This window comes from Poecilia formosa, unplaced genomic scaffold, assembly GCF_000485575.1.
Source record: "Poecilia formosa unplaced genomic scaffold, Poecilia_formosa-5.1.2 Scaffold699, whole genome shotgun sequence".
NCBI classification, from domain to species: domain Eukaryota; kingdom Metazoa; phylum Chordata; class Actinopteri; order Cyprinodontiformes; family Poeciliidae; genus Poecilia; species Poecilia formosa.
This window is the reverse complement of record NW_006800638.1, coordinates 14875-29847: the sequence shown is the minus strand read 5'-3', so window position 1 is coordinate 29847 and position 14973 is coordinate 14875. Positions and strand designations below refer to the sequence as shown.

The 14973-nt window shown below is 39.3% G+C and overlaps 1 protein-coding gene across 2 annotated transcripts in view; it reads right to left on the bottom strand.

Annotated features, from left to right (window-relative positions):
* Positions 1–14973, bottom strand: part of LOC103130952 (ATP-binding cassette sub-family A member 2-like) — a 41158-nt gene that overhangs the window by 14659 nt on the left and 11526 nt on the right. Inside the window, exons 2-11 of one of the 2 annotated variants that reach the window (XM_007542483.2) lie at positions 12509–12622; positions 12139–12297; positions 11419–11640; positions 7881–8239; positions 6168–6327; positions 5647–5775; positions 3842–4009; positions 2861–2957; positions 1500–1673; positions 581–687 (exon numbers count right to left, since the gene is read on the bottom strand). In XM_007542483.2, the coding sequence (XP_007542545.2) occupies positions 581–687; positions 1500–1673; positions 2861–2957; positions 3842–4009; positions 5647–5775; positions 6168–6327; positions 7881–8239; positions 11419–11640; positions 12139–12270 (1548 nt within the window). In that variant the 5' untranslated portion in view covers positions 12271–12297; positions 12509–12622. The remainder of the gene's footprint in view (positions 1–580; positions 688–1499; positions 1674–2860; positions 2958–3841; positions 4010–5646; positions 5776–6167; positions 6328–7880; positions 8240–11418; positions 11641–12138; positions 12298–12508; positions 12623–14973) is intronic. The other variant, XM_016666303.1, reaches the window with a different exon arrangement.

The window sequence follows — 14973 nt, the reverse complement described above, 5'->3', positions numbered from 1 at the left end:
GACAAGTTTTTGATCACGATACCAATCAGAAAAAGTGGTATTATGATCAAACTTTTTTTTTTTTTTTTTTGCAGTTGTAGACAAACTTCATTTTGAAGTGGCGGTGGTAAAAGTGGCTATTTTAATTTAAAAAGATGCTGACTGACCCCTGCACTATAAGGAAAGAAACTCACCCAGTATAACATTTTCATTCTTTTGGCTGAGAAGTTGCCAGGTGACAGTACATCTTGTTTGGAGAGAGAGCAGATAAAATTTGCAAGTGAGCAGAGAGGTTTGCGAGCAGACATGTGATCTGAGCAGAGAGAAGTTTAGAGAGAACGATTTGCGAAAAAACAGTGAATATTTGAAAGAAAGTTTTGAGTACAAAGACATGAAGTCCTGCTTTCAGACTGAAAATGTGTACTCTTGACTTATGTCATTAAAAGTCCCCATAAAACACACTCCCATATTTTTATTTAGATAAAAGATATGTAAATCTAAAGATTATTTGTTTCTGTCTGGGATAATTAGCCTTATAAGAGCCACAACAAATAGAGTACAGAAAGTACCTTAGTGCTAGGTTGACATAAAAATACACTACTTACTCATCTCTGGTGTAACATGGGTAGGGGAACATCTGGACATAGTTACCGGGTTCCACCACATCGTGACCCACAAATGTGTTGATTATGGCTCTCTCTATCATATCTAAAGGAAAACATGAAAGAGAGACACTAACCTTAGGAGAAAAACGACAACTTGAGGATAAATCTGTTTTTATTTGTCAGTGTGTGATTTCAATCTCTATGCTCATATTTGAATACAGGAGGCTGCAAATACTGCCTTGTAAGAAGCTTATTTTGGTCATGTTGTAATATTTACAACAAAATATGAACTGATGCGTATGGTTAGCTTTGAAATAATGAAACTAGTGTAAACCTTTATATTTTTCTCATGATAACATTTCCAGGCAAAGAGAAAATATTATTTTAATTTCTCTCCAATTCAAATAAATGTACAAAGAAGAAATGGGCCTGCAGTGTCTGGATGAAGACTGTGCATTGTTCTTTTCTCTCCCTCTGCTTCCTGCAGAAAAGTCGACCTGCCAAGGAAAAGTGCTTCTGCCGCCGCTGGCTCAGGCATCTCTCCACAGCTGCTTCCAGCTCACTTTGCACACTGTTAAGCATTTTCTGCCTATAAATGCTGGTCTTTGTAAACCAAAGAAAACAATACATTTGACCTGACTAATGCGCAGATCTAGGTCTTGATTTATGGCCCAGTCTCAGACAGCAGCACGTTGCCTCTGTATACAAAGTCCATCAATGAAAAGCATTTGGGCAATTTATGACTTGTAAAAAAATGCTGTTCTTAATCTGAGCTCATCCATGACTTGTCTGAGCTTCAATATGAACACAGTTTTACCCGTGATGGCAGTAGAAGCTCTGACACTTCATCACTCACATCTGCACATCTAAGTAGACTGAAAAACTAGTACCAATCAGGAGCATCAAAAGACTTACCCTGAATCCACACAAAACCATAGAGGAAGTAGAATTTCCCACCAGTGTTGGGCCCAGGTCGCCAGTAGGCTCTTCTGATTTCATTAGTTTTCTCTGTGAAGCTGGAGTTCTGTCTTATTTTGTACAGAACATGAGGTGGCAAAGAACCATCCTTGTTAGTCTGAAAAATCACGCCTGGTAACAGAAAAACATGTAGAACATCAAAAGTCCATCATCACCGTGATGGCGACTGAATGACCCCAAATTAGGGCTGGGGGATATGAGGAAAATCTAATATCCTGATATATTTTTGCTATATCACGATAGACGATATATATCAGGGTATTCTTAAATGAGCTCCAATGTTATTTTAAACTATAGACCCCTTGCAGCATGATGTCACCCACACAAGTTCCTGCCCCCATTTATCTGCTAGACTTAAATGTAAGCTCATATAAAAAGTGATGCAGTAGTTTGCTATGAACTGTCTACACACTATGACTAGATAACAAGGTGAGAAATAAGTTTTAACTAAGAAAAAAATAGCAAGGGACAGAGAAGTAGGCCAGTTATGCTTGACTTTGACAAACTTAACATATAGATGTGCTGTGGAATAAGGTGCGTTTTGGTTCAGCTTAAAAATAAAAAAGGCGACCTACACACAAACTGACAGATCATCAGTGTTTAAATGAGCTAATTAGCCACCCTGTGTTAGCATGCTTAATAGCAGCGGTGGCTAATCTACCAGTCAGCAATGTTACCTCCTTTTGTTCGACATCCTCCATATAAAATCCAAACTACTGCTAAATTATTGATCGAGCGCCGTTTCTCTTCGGAACTAGACTAGTTCATCTGATTCCTCTTCAGTTACTGTCTCATTCACAGCTCAAACTCTTGCCATCACCATGTTGTTTGTTTTCTCCTCGCAGCGTGATTGGTAGAACATTTTCAGATTGGGAGGGGGGGAGGGACTAGTGATGCATGCATAGGGTGTCGGATAAACTATACTCAGTGAATTTGACGGCGAAAGTTTATTATTTGAACAACAATTTATACTCGATAGCTGCAATATAGCCATCTTAACTATTGTAAATTGAAATTATCACGGTACATCGAGTATGCTCGATATATCGCCCAGCCCTACCCCAAATGTTCCCAATCTCCAACGAATACATGGACAAAACATAGCTTTATAAAAATAACTATGTTCTCCATTTATTTGTGTTCACAGAAACAATGTAGACTAAAATTCTTGGCTGTCATGCATTATAATATTTTTCAGTTTTTTGACTGAGAAAAAGGATTTGTGGTCATGAGGTGACAAAATGTCAAAAGGTGTAAATATTTTAGTAAGGCATTGCAGGTAGAAAGGAGTGACTCACTGGCAAACACAGAAACATTGTCCTGGTAGGCCTGGTTCAGGGTGTAGTTGACTATGCTGTCCTCATCAGGGAAGCCTTTGAACACATCAACACTGACCTGGAAACATGGGGAAAAATATTCGTCCACAGCAAAATGGATTTAGACTGTTACAAACTATGCCTCAGTTAATATAAGTCATATTGGTTATTGATACTGATCTTGTTGTGTCAAGTCATTTGACTATGGACAAACATCCATTTGTCCATAGTCTGTGAGGACTGAATACTTTTAAGCCTAGGCTTAAAACTACATTTTTGATAAAGCTTAGAGCCACTTAGCTAAGTTACTCTGAGGTATCTTTGTAGTTATGCCTCCATAGGCATAATTGACCACTTCTTGTTCTGCTACTTTCTCCTTCTCCTCTTTGCTGTTAATTCAATCTTTAACAATCTTTAACAGAAACTGGCTCATGCTAAGCCAGTTTCTGGTCCCAGGTTCTGCTGAAAGTTTCTTTCTGTCATAGAAGAGATTCTCCTCTCCATTGAATAAATGACTTGATGCAATCTGATGGGTTTCCTTAGATAGAAAAACAATTTTAACTAATGTGAATAAACTGGAGTTGAGTCATGTTTAATAACTGTAAGATTGGATTGAATTGCCTTTTGTGTTTTGTAAAGTGGCTTAAGATGATGTGTTGTGAATTGGAACTACATAAAGACTTTTGGAGTTGAATTTTGTCAACTGTTTTCTATGAGCAGAGCTCAACCTAGTCTTTAGTCAAATACAGACATTTATCATTTTCAGCCTTGGAAAGCAGCAGTTCAGAGTCAGAGGAAACTCCTGCATCAAAAAACTTAATCAACTCACACAATATTCAGTCAAAAGCAAATTAACTAACCGAAATGCTATTCAGATGCTACTCAGATATCATGTCATGGGTTTTAGGTTTAAACTTACAATAATAGTCAACATCCACACCAATTGATCCCTGGAGTGCTGACCTTTGACATGAAACGTATCCAGCCGCAGGCAGCGTTGTCGATTGTGTCTAGCTGCTCCAGCAGGGTGGAGGTGTTGGGTAGCGTGTAGTTTCCCATCATCAGCGCCTGCATCAGCTCGCTGTCACTGCCGTTCAGCAGCTCCGGCTGCTGCTGCAGCTCTGAGGACAGCTGGACAAAGACAGGATGGATGAAATGACCCAATCAAAGCTGGATCCAAATACAGCACAATACACAAGTATTCACAGTCTCTACACTTTTCATATTTTGTCACGTTTCAATCAGAAACATCAGTGGGATTTAGTTTTAATTAGCAGACCAACACAAAAAATGCAGAATAGAGAAGTAGGCTGAAACAGCTGGTGTCCTCTTTCAGCTTGTTCCCTCAGGAAAAGTCAGAGCCTGAGGGACTTTTTCTGTGTCCTCTGTGGAGGACACAGAGGTCCTCTGTGTCCTCCATCCTTCATCACCACATCTATCCACCTCCTTTCTGGCTTCCTGCCCTGTGACTTCAACCTCAGCATCCTTTAATCAATATCATCATTGTCTCTGAACATGTCTACACTGTGTCAGTCAGGCCTCTCTGACTTTATCTCAGATGTCCTCATTCCAGATCCCATCATCCTTGTCGCTCCCAAACAGAACCTGAACACCTTGAGCTTTGCAGCCGCCAATTCTGCGGCTGCAAAGTCTCAAAACGTCTCAAAACCATACATAGCTGCTCTCACCACTGTACATCTTTCCTTTCATTCTTGCTGTCACACTTTTATCACACCTGACTCTTTTCTTCATCCAATCAGACCTGCTTGCACATGCTTCTTTGCCTCTTTTCCACATTCTCCTTTGTTCTGGACCAATCACCCTAAAATCTTAAAGTTTCTACCTTTTAACTTCTTCTTGCTATAACGTCCCTGTTCCACTTGTGCCCCTCTCATTTACACTCAGGCATTCTGTCTAGCTGCAGCTATTTTTCATTCTTGTACATGTGCCCTGCTCTCACTGCAGATCATCTGCAAACATCATAAATCATGGAGACTCCTGCTACCCTGCTACTGGATTTCAATTACAATTACTCTAAATGGAACTAATTATGGATGGATGGCACAATTTTCTGAATTTTATTTTAATAAAAATATTGACAACCCTGTATCTTTTTCTTAAACTTACCAGTGTATGGAGCTAAAACGGCCTCATAATTCACAAATGCACAGACTAAGATTCATAAATGCAAAAGATCCACAAATGCACAGAACAAGCTTCACACTTACAAGCTCCTTCTGGCCTGTCAGTTGCACTGCATTTGTGTGTGAATTTTGAGACTCCCCCGACTTCTCACAATTCAGTCTTTTTTTTTTAAATAAATGGTCTAGCTGATTGGGTGATCAGCAACCAATCAGATAGCTTCCTTGTTTCAGCCAATCATATGAACGGAGCCCTATTGGGGGGCTGATCACCCAATCAGCTAGACCATTTATTAAAAAAAAAAAAAAAAAGACTGAATTGTGAGAAGTCGGGGGAGTCTCAAAATTCACACACAAATGCAGTGCAACTGACAGGCCAGAAGGAGCTCGTAAGTGTGAATCTTGTTCTGTGCATTTGTGGATCTTTTGCATTTGTTAATTTTGTTCTGTGCATTTGTGAATTTTGAAACCGTTTTAGCTCCATACCAATGTGCTACTTTGTGTTGGTGTGTCCAAAGCAAAGCAATCCCACTAAAATACTTTAGAGTCTCAGGTTGTAACACAGTAAGAAAATGAGAATGTTCAACAGGTGAAAACATTTCTGTACAACTTAGCAGCACTGTGTACCTGCTGGAGCCACAGCAGATGGCTCTGCAGGCGGCCCTCCTCCAGAAAGGTCCTGAGCTGGGCAGAGATGTTCAGCCACACCCGGGTGTAGTGAGTCACATTCCCAACAAACGCAAACGTCTCATTCGCCTCGGATTGAAAAGAGAACAAAGTCAACTATATTGACTTTTACACTATGTCCTTTCTAAAACTCTCATCTACAAACGTTGCCGAGTTCTCCAGTCTGCTTGGTCAGAGGCCTAAGGAGTCAATTCTCAACCAAACCAGAGTTAAAAGAATTAAACTCTGCCCAGAAAGTTTTTTACTGAATCTTGGTTATATCAAGATGCAGACGGTAAAATTATTCGAATCCTCTGTTCAGAGCTCTCTGATTGGTTCAGAGCTCTCTGATTGGTTCAGAGCTCTCCGATTGGTTCAGAGCTCTCTGATCTGTGGAACTGAATGCCAAACATGTCAGATATGGACTGGGATATGCTGTGAGTAATTCTATATAACATGCTCCATACCAGCTGCCTACTTACCTTCTGAATCACTTTGTCCACCTGAGAGCCAATGGGGGAGTAGAGGATCTTGGGATTTGTAGTCATCAGGTGAACGAGGAGGCCCAGGTTCCTTTGTTCTTTGCTGGTGAATCCCAGTGAGCTCATATTCCCCTGCTTCAGCGCCTCTGGCTCAATGATCCTGAAATAAAAGTAAGTCATCATCAAAGTCTTCTACTGAATCACAGAAAATCACTTTTCTGTCTTTTACATTAAAACCAGCTGTTACTATGGCTACTATTCAGTTTCCTACCTTATACATGAGTCTGCTGTATAAGGTATATAATATAAGTATAATATAATATAATATAATATAATATATATAATATAATATACTGTATAAGTCTTCCAAGACCTTGTTGCTAGTTTCTCCTCTACAGTCATGATACAAAATAGTAGCAATAGGTCAAATATACATGGAAATGTTCCACTGGCTTTCAGCCCTTTTGGCGTACTTTGACAGAGCTATGCATGTAGCAACAGGCTACAATCCTATCTTCTGTTTTGTCCTCAGAGCTTCTCCAGAACTCCATCCTGATCAGAGTGAGATTGTGTTCCAAGTCTATGAGTCTAGAAGTACATGATGACAGGGCAGCTTAAGCAGCTGCTTAGTTCATTTATGCCATGGTCCGGTTGTAAATGTGATCAGCGTTACATGGTGTTAGATCCACGAGCTGATGACTTACTTTGGATTTATCAGAAGGGCAAATAACTGATATTTATTTTAATTGTATTTTTTTATTTGTTGTTTTAGGATTGTAGTTGTGAGTTTAGGAATTGTTGGCAATGTCTTCCAGTAACATAATTACCCAGTAATATTTTTACATTTCCTGTCAACTTAACATATTTAATACAAAAACACGGTGGGTTGCTGGCGGACCGCCTCCATGCCCCGACCACCAGGCTTAGCAAGGTTTCCAGGGGAGAACAGTTTTTCTCAGGAAATTCAAATGAACTGTTCTCATCTCTGAAAAGAAATGAATCTTTTTCGACACATAGTAAATATTTTTTGTGAAGACCAAAGATTATCATCAGATTGCTTAAGTGCTTGTTAAATATAAGAAACTGTTTGATTTATTAATTATAAGAAGATGCAAATAAACAAATAATTAAGTATCCGTTTAAATAAGAAAAATATTTTATTGTCTAAACTGCAATAAGAGCATTCCTTTAGTGAATGTCTCATCATTTGGAGCAAAGGCTGCAGCTAAAAACACTTCTAACATCAACATGTGAAGAGCTCAACACTTTCATCAGCACAGTATAGTTCTGACCTGGGGATGATGCAAAAGATGCTTAGTAGGAGATTTTTGTTTTTAATTAAATTTGGACTAGATGAAGCTAAAACAGCCATTTGAAGAGTTTTGGGTGGAAAATATTTAAGTAATTGCTCATTTTAAATACAAAATCTTTTGGCTTCCTTCCTTAGGTCTGAATGAACTGTTCTTTAAGCAAATGGCCTTTTGTTGAGTCTATGCTTAAGTTAATAAATAATAGATTGCTGAACTAGCTGATGACTTTCCGTTAATTGATTGATTTATTTATTTTTTTTTTTTTTTACCTTTTTTGACCCAGTTTTAATTTCTTAATTTGGACTTTATTCCAGAACCATTAGACTGCATTAGTATAAAATAATGTTATCTGGTCCTGCTCTCAGTCGGAGCCTTCACTGACTCATGTTGAGATTTCACCCACCTGTTGTTCCCACACAGAATGGGCTGCAGTCCTGCCCACAGCTGAACAAACGCTGAGAACTGAGAGTGAGGATTCTCCTCCCCCTCCTTCTTCCCTCCGCCCTCTGCCCCCTCCTCTCCGTCTTCTCTGGGAACATCTGTTGTGTTGATGCTCCATGTGGTGGTGTTCAGAGGCCACGTTCCGTTGCTCGTGGATACTGGGTTTTGCCCGGCACATGCTCCTTTGGGGAGCAGGCGAGCCAGTCCAGACAGCAGGTCCACGTCCTTCAGGAGCCTCTCCACATCAGCCAGGTCCTTCAGCAGGGCACCCAGCTGGGACTGGGACAGGGGGGCCACAGGGCCGGCCTGCTCCGCATGAAGCTACAGAGTCACACTTTGGTCACTTAAAATAACATTTAAAAACCAATACAATGTTTTTTTTTCCTTGGAGGAGAATTACTTTGTTCCGTTACTTTTAACATGATGCAAAAATCTATATTATTCATCTGTTACATTTAAATTGTTTTGTAAGGGTTTCTTTTACTCAATAAAATCAGGACAATCAGGGATTGCAGACCGATTTCTTCATCCATTCCATAAGCCTGTCACTTTCTTAAATAAAACTGTGTGTCACACAAAAACATTGATTTGTGGACTGAGCATCTATTGAGGTCAGAAAACTCCAAAGCATTTCCCTCCACACAAACAGAAAACAGAGCAGCTTTTTATCCAGACAGCAAGATGTTTCCTCTTTGCTTTACAGAAATGGCCACCTGCTGCCTTCTGTACACAAAGCTATTAAGTCCCAGATAGCACACCATGGTAATTCAACGTTGAATTATAGTCAGAATGGTTGAGGTCAACAACTGACGATGGATCAACCATCAAATAATCATCCAGTTCTTGCCAGTTAACCAATGATGAGAAGATGTCATTGAATCCATGTTGTTTTGTGGTTGAATTCTATTGTTTGAAATGCCAACATCTAATCCAGTGTTTTTCCAACACTGGCCTCAGGCACACTGACCTGCAGGTTTTAGGTATTTCCCTAAGTCAGCACACAGGATTTCAATTGATGGCTGATTAACAGGGTTTTGCAGAATTGAAAACAGGCAGATAGGTTTGACTTATGGACCAGGGTTGGGAAAAACTGAAAATCAATTTTGAATTAAAATATGCTGTTTGTCACAACCCTACCCACATCTACCCTCCCTTTTCTCCCCTCCCCCCCTTTGCCACTGCCTCCTTGTACTCCTCCCCAACCTCCCCTCCTTTTCATCCTTCCCCCGCCCTCCATTTTTTAATCCTGCCCACCACTTTAGGCCAAAGTATGAAATCCTATGAGATTTTGTGGGATTTCAGTTTTTGAAAGTAGGACGGGGCTGATTGTTTGGGCTGGGAGGGCATGTGGTGGACAAGGATGTTGAGGACTGGCTGCTGCAGGTGGGCTTTAAATCACTTGTTTTTTATTATGATGTGCTTACTGATTTACTTACATGTGCCTCTATTCTACAACAGCTGACTCAGATGATTGTATGACCTTCTGCACTCATCAAGAACTGCAGAAGACTGTTAATCACCCACAGATTCAATCCAGGTGTGACAGAAGAGAAACACCTGAAACATGTAAGGCAGGTGAGGAGAAACCTGGTAACGACTGATTCAGTCTGTTGATTCTTGGATTGGTATCAGCATATGGACATTTTTGAATGAATTTAATCAATTGTTTATTTGGACATGTTTGTGGTTAATGGAAGTTTGAACCTGTTATTTAATGAAAGTTTATCCTGTAAATATTGTAAATAATTTTTCCAGCTGCAGTACAAATCACCTTTTGCTCTATTTTTCTGTTTCTGTGTTAAATCAACCCTGGTCCTCCTTGAGTTTTTATCTTTAGATCTTGTGATAAACACTTATTTATTTTTTAAATATTGATCGCCTCATTTTAACATGAGTTCAGCATCATAAATGCTATGCTATGCTGCAGCTTGATGGGTAAATGTAATATATGTCAACTAACATTAAGACAAATATTAATGAATATTCATTAGCATGTACTTAATAGCTTAACTGAGTGTACATGGAGAACTGTATAGTTTTTGTTCTCAGACCTATAACCAGTACACTATTTAATATTTCAATGACTTTCAAAATTTTTGAAATGTTTATCATCTTTCTATCCGGCGCCTTTCTCACTCTTAAATTTATGTTTTTCAGCCCCTGCTCTGCAATTTGACCCAAAGCTGGCTGTCGAGGAAACTGTCATGAAGTGGCTTCATTATGCGCCAGAACAGGAGGAAGGCATCAAGGTACCAAAGTGACGCCAACCAGAGTCAAACTTGTGTTACTCCAACTTGTACTGTTTCCCTGGTTCATACAGTACAAAGCTTAACCTCATGGACTCTGTTCTTCCATGGACAATAGACTGTTCTGACAGTCAAAATATGTTTACAGATCTATCCCTGTTTTCTTAAGTAATGTAATATTAGTACCATGTTATTTTTGAAGCTTGTGTACACACGTCGTTGGAAATAAGATGATAAATTATCTTATCTATGTAAGATAATTATGAACGAAATAATACCCATGATCTTCCAATAAAATTGTTTAACACCAGTTGTGGTGGCCATTTATGTAATGTTTGCAACTTGTAATTTCTACTAATTTAGTTTTCTACTTTTGGAAGTTTAGAATTTATTTAAGTTAAGTTTAGATCCACAATCTGTAGTTAATTTGTATATTTGAATTGATTATGTTGGTAATTGGTTAGACCCTCCCATTAATTTAAGTAATTAAAACACACCGGGTCCTGAGTGGAGGGATGGTTTGGCAAATGTTTGGTGTGTGGATGGGAGGTTTTGTAAATGATTTTTTGACCACTTTCATTTTCACTTTTCACCTTTTGTACTTGAAACGTCATATTAGGTTTACTTTCATTTTTGACTAAGTTGTAGGACATTTTTGGTAATTATTTTGTCGCTATTTTTACAAGAAATAAAGAATATATTTTTTCAAACAAATAAAAGGAAGTGTGTTCAAATCAAAAACCACCTGTTAACACCCACGGCCTTGGTTGGAATATAGTTTTTTTTTTGGAGACGAGAAGGCCGCAACACCAGTGAAGAAACCTTTAATGGTATGTTATGATGTAGACCTGTCAGACCAAAAAATGTACATGAATCAATATTAATATAACTAACATAAAATGAACCAAAATGTGTATGTAGCTCTACATTCAGATGATGGTTGAATCAACACTGATATAGTGTAAATTATGGTTGAAACCCTAACGCTGATTCAACCACTTTCAATTTCGTTTCAATGTCAGGCTTCTACGTGGATTAAATGTGTCTGCCTAACGTTCTGTCACTCATATTTTGCTATCTGGGGCGTCTTATATTGTAACATTAGATGCTAATATATTTTAATTCACAGAAACATGTAATTGTCAGATTCTGTAAACTGACTAAATCTTCATTCAGTTCAGTTTGTTAGAAGAGAAAAGCATTCATTTAATTCCATGTGACCAAATCAGTCCAGTTCTAACAGACAGGAAGTACCTGGTCAGCGACACTTTGAGTGTTGATCTGCTCTCGAAGCTCCTTGCTCAGCTGTCTGAAGCGCTCGGACCTTTGACCCTCCTCTCGGCTGCACATTAGGCTGTGATATGCCTGCAGTCCAGGCTGTTGCTTCTCAGGAACCAGCAGAATCTTCCTGAGCTGAATGTCGCCACGCTCCCCACAGGTCAGGAACTTCAGCATGGATCCAGTCAAGAGAACTCCCTGGAAAAACATTTGATCTGCTAGCAGGTAATGTAGAAAATAATCACACATCAGCTCTCCTGTTTCTGTGTGGATCTGCTCTGTCATGCATGCTCTGCATGAGGGATTGCTGTAAAGTCAATGACAACGCAAGTGATTGCTGCTGCTAATTTATTTAAGAAAAGGTAGAAACCATTGATTACATATTTGGAACTGACATTATAGCGTGTAAATCATTTTGTTTACCTGTCAATATCAAGACATAAGTTCTGTGAGGTATATCTTCCCTTTATCTAATTTATTATTATTATTTTATTGTTGAAATATGGGAACAAAGCGACAGAGAAGCCCAGTTCTGTTACTCATCTACCCACATAATTTAATTTTTAGCAGTAAAGAAATTATTTTTGGTAAAAGCTCTGCCTGAGTTAACATCAGAATGGTATGGAGAAACTGTTAGAAATACCTGGTCTCACCTCTAGGTGAATGAGGGAAATGCATGAGAAAAGATGAGCATACCTCCAGCTCCTGGATCCCCTGAAGCTGCTCGGCCCGGCTGCCAGAGGCGGCCGACAGGCCCAGCGCCCAGGATACGATCTGGACCACAGCCTTCCTGTTTGCTGCTCTGCCTGGATGTTCCCCTCCATCCATACTCTGAACACCACCCAGCAGCTTCTCCTGCAGCACCAGGTGATGGAGAGGTACTCATGAAAAGCATGCATTGTTGAGGTTTATTTCACTCTGGCATGTAATACAAAATAATTAAAAATGAAAAACTCTTCATCATGGTCAGAGGAAAAATTATTCTCAAGTCCATTCAGTGAAGCGATACGAAGCAGCTAAGACTGCTGTTCTCCCATGAGCCGGACCTTGATGATCTGATACTCACCTTAATCTGCAGAAGCTTGTCTGCAGGTTTCTTACTCAGGATTTTTGGTCCATGAATCCAGCTGGCTGGCCCTCCACTGTCTCTGAGGGAACTATCAAAGATCAGACTGTAGACCTAAAGCAGCCATACAGAGAGCAAGAATGATTTGTACTGAAGATGGCAGCAACTCTTCAGTTATTCATCTTTATTATGGATGGATGGCGTAACTGCCATCAAATCAGAACAATAAAAATCACATATCAGTAATCAATAAGGATATTCCTTCACAAAATAAAACAAACATTTGATTCCCTTTATTTTTTCTGGCAGCAGCTGTCGACTGAAGATGTTCTGGTGCTTCATAGAACTTTTAACGCCATGCCCTGCAAGGTTCTCAGATGCTTTGGAAGAGAGACAAGACAACAGCATCACACATCCTCCAACAGGTGGAGGTTAATACTCCACCTGCTACATCAGTGGTGCTGAGCTGCTCTTCCACATATTCAGCTTTGTTTCACCAGTGTTTGGTCCAGCCAAGAGGCTGAGAGAAATGGCTCTCTGTGTCACTTATTTAATCCCCAAAGAAATAGAAAGTCATAGATTACCAACGAGAAGTTCCTATAAATTTTGATCAATTTAAAAAAAAGTATGATTTAAATTAGGAACACTCTTAGGTTACATTTAATTTAAAGGATACCAGAAAGCCTATCACTGACTGTTTTGTTAAAACATTTATTTCTTCACATGAATTTTTTTCCTCACAGAATAAATATAATCAAAGTAGAGTTTGAGTTTTTATTGCAGATTTTGACACTCCATTTTCAGGCTTTTTGGTTCTAATAAATGCCACATGCTATGCAGCTCTAATCATAATGCTGAACCATTTCAGCTGATTGGGATTAAAATATAGTTTTATCATCTGAAGGAGAAATCCCACAGTATTAAAATGACTAACTTGGTTTCTAAAATTTCTACTTCACACACGTTCCAGACACTGTAAATGTTCCACTCACTATTTAAAGAGTGCAACCTTTCCACAGACAGACTTTTTAAATGTAAAAGTTTAGAAAACTGCCACAGAGCAGCAGGCAGAGCCCAACAGGAAGTGAACCTGCAGCTGAAGGTTGGAAATTTGCTCTTGGGTCATTCAAGTCAAGTATTCTAAAAAGAAAATGACAGATGCTAATCTTAATTAAAACAGACAGTTCCCTTTTTTTGTAGTATCCCTCTTCAACATATATTAATAAACATGGTTCATATTTTCTATCAATCGATCAAATATATTTGTATAGCACATTTCAGCAGCAAGGTATTTCAAAGTGCTTTACATCATAAACACAAAGTCATGCAACATAGAATCAACAATCAAAATATTACATAAGTCAAGTGCCATCATTAAATTCATAATACTGTTAACAGGAGCCACGGATGGATTGTAAAGGTGCGGGATAATGACCACTCCAGGAAGGAATAATGCTGATCTTCTTTTAATGAAGATAACCGAACCGGAGTACAACTGGATAGTTTACGTGCTCCAACGCCGATGCAGACAAACTTTACACGTCCACACCAGAGTCAGCGAGCATCCAGAACTAAAAACAAAAACATTCCCCCAGAACACACAACTGCTGCAAGCAGAATTCTATTAACGAAGTAAATTAACTGTAACGCACTTAAACTCAGATCAACCTAGTTAGTATGGGAAATAATGCAGAGATAAGCAGATGCTTACAAGTACTACAATACGTTTCAAATACAACTCCAAACAGGTGGGTTTTTAGTTGAGATGTAAAGGAACTCAGTGTTTCAGCTGTTTCACAGTTTTCTGGAAGTTTGTTCCAGATTTGAGGTGCATAGAAGCTGAATGCTGCTTCTCCATGTTTGGTTCTGGTTCTGGGGATGCAGAGCAGAACCAGAACCTGAGGGGTCTGGAAGGTTGATACAACAGCAGCAGATATTTAATGTATTGTGGTGCTACGTTGTTTAATGATTTACAAACTAACAGTATTTTAAAGTCTGTTCTCTGAGCTACAGGGTGTCAGTGTAGGGACTTTAAAATTGTGGTGATGTTTTCTATCTTCTTGGGTTTTAGTCAGAACAGCAGCAGCAGCGTTTTGGATCAGCTGCAGCTGGATGATTGATGTTTTCAGTCAGACCTGTGAAGATGCTGCTGGAGGAATCAATGTGACTAAAGATAAACATGGATGAGTTTCTCTAGATGCTGAGACATTAGTCCTCTAGTCCTGGAGATGTTCTTCAGGTGATAGAAGGCCGACTGCTTATGGTAGCTGATCTAATTTCCTGTTATAACCTGATCTAGTGGGAGCATATAAATATTGAATAAGAGGGGTCCTGTGACTGAACCATGGGGTACACCACATGTGACCTCTGACCTCTTCGACGAGAAGCTGTTTCCTATTGAAACAAAGCAGACCCTGTTGTTTATCTAACAATAGGGTTGAGTTCTGGACCAGAGAGTCCGACCC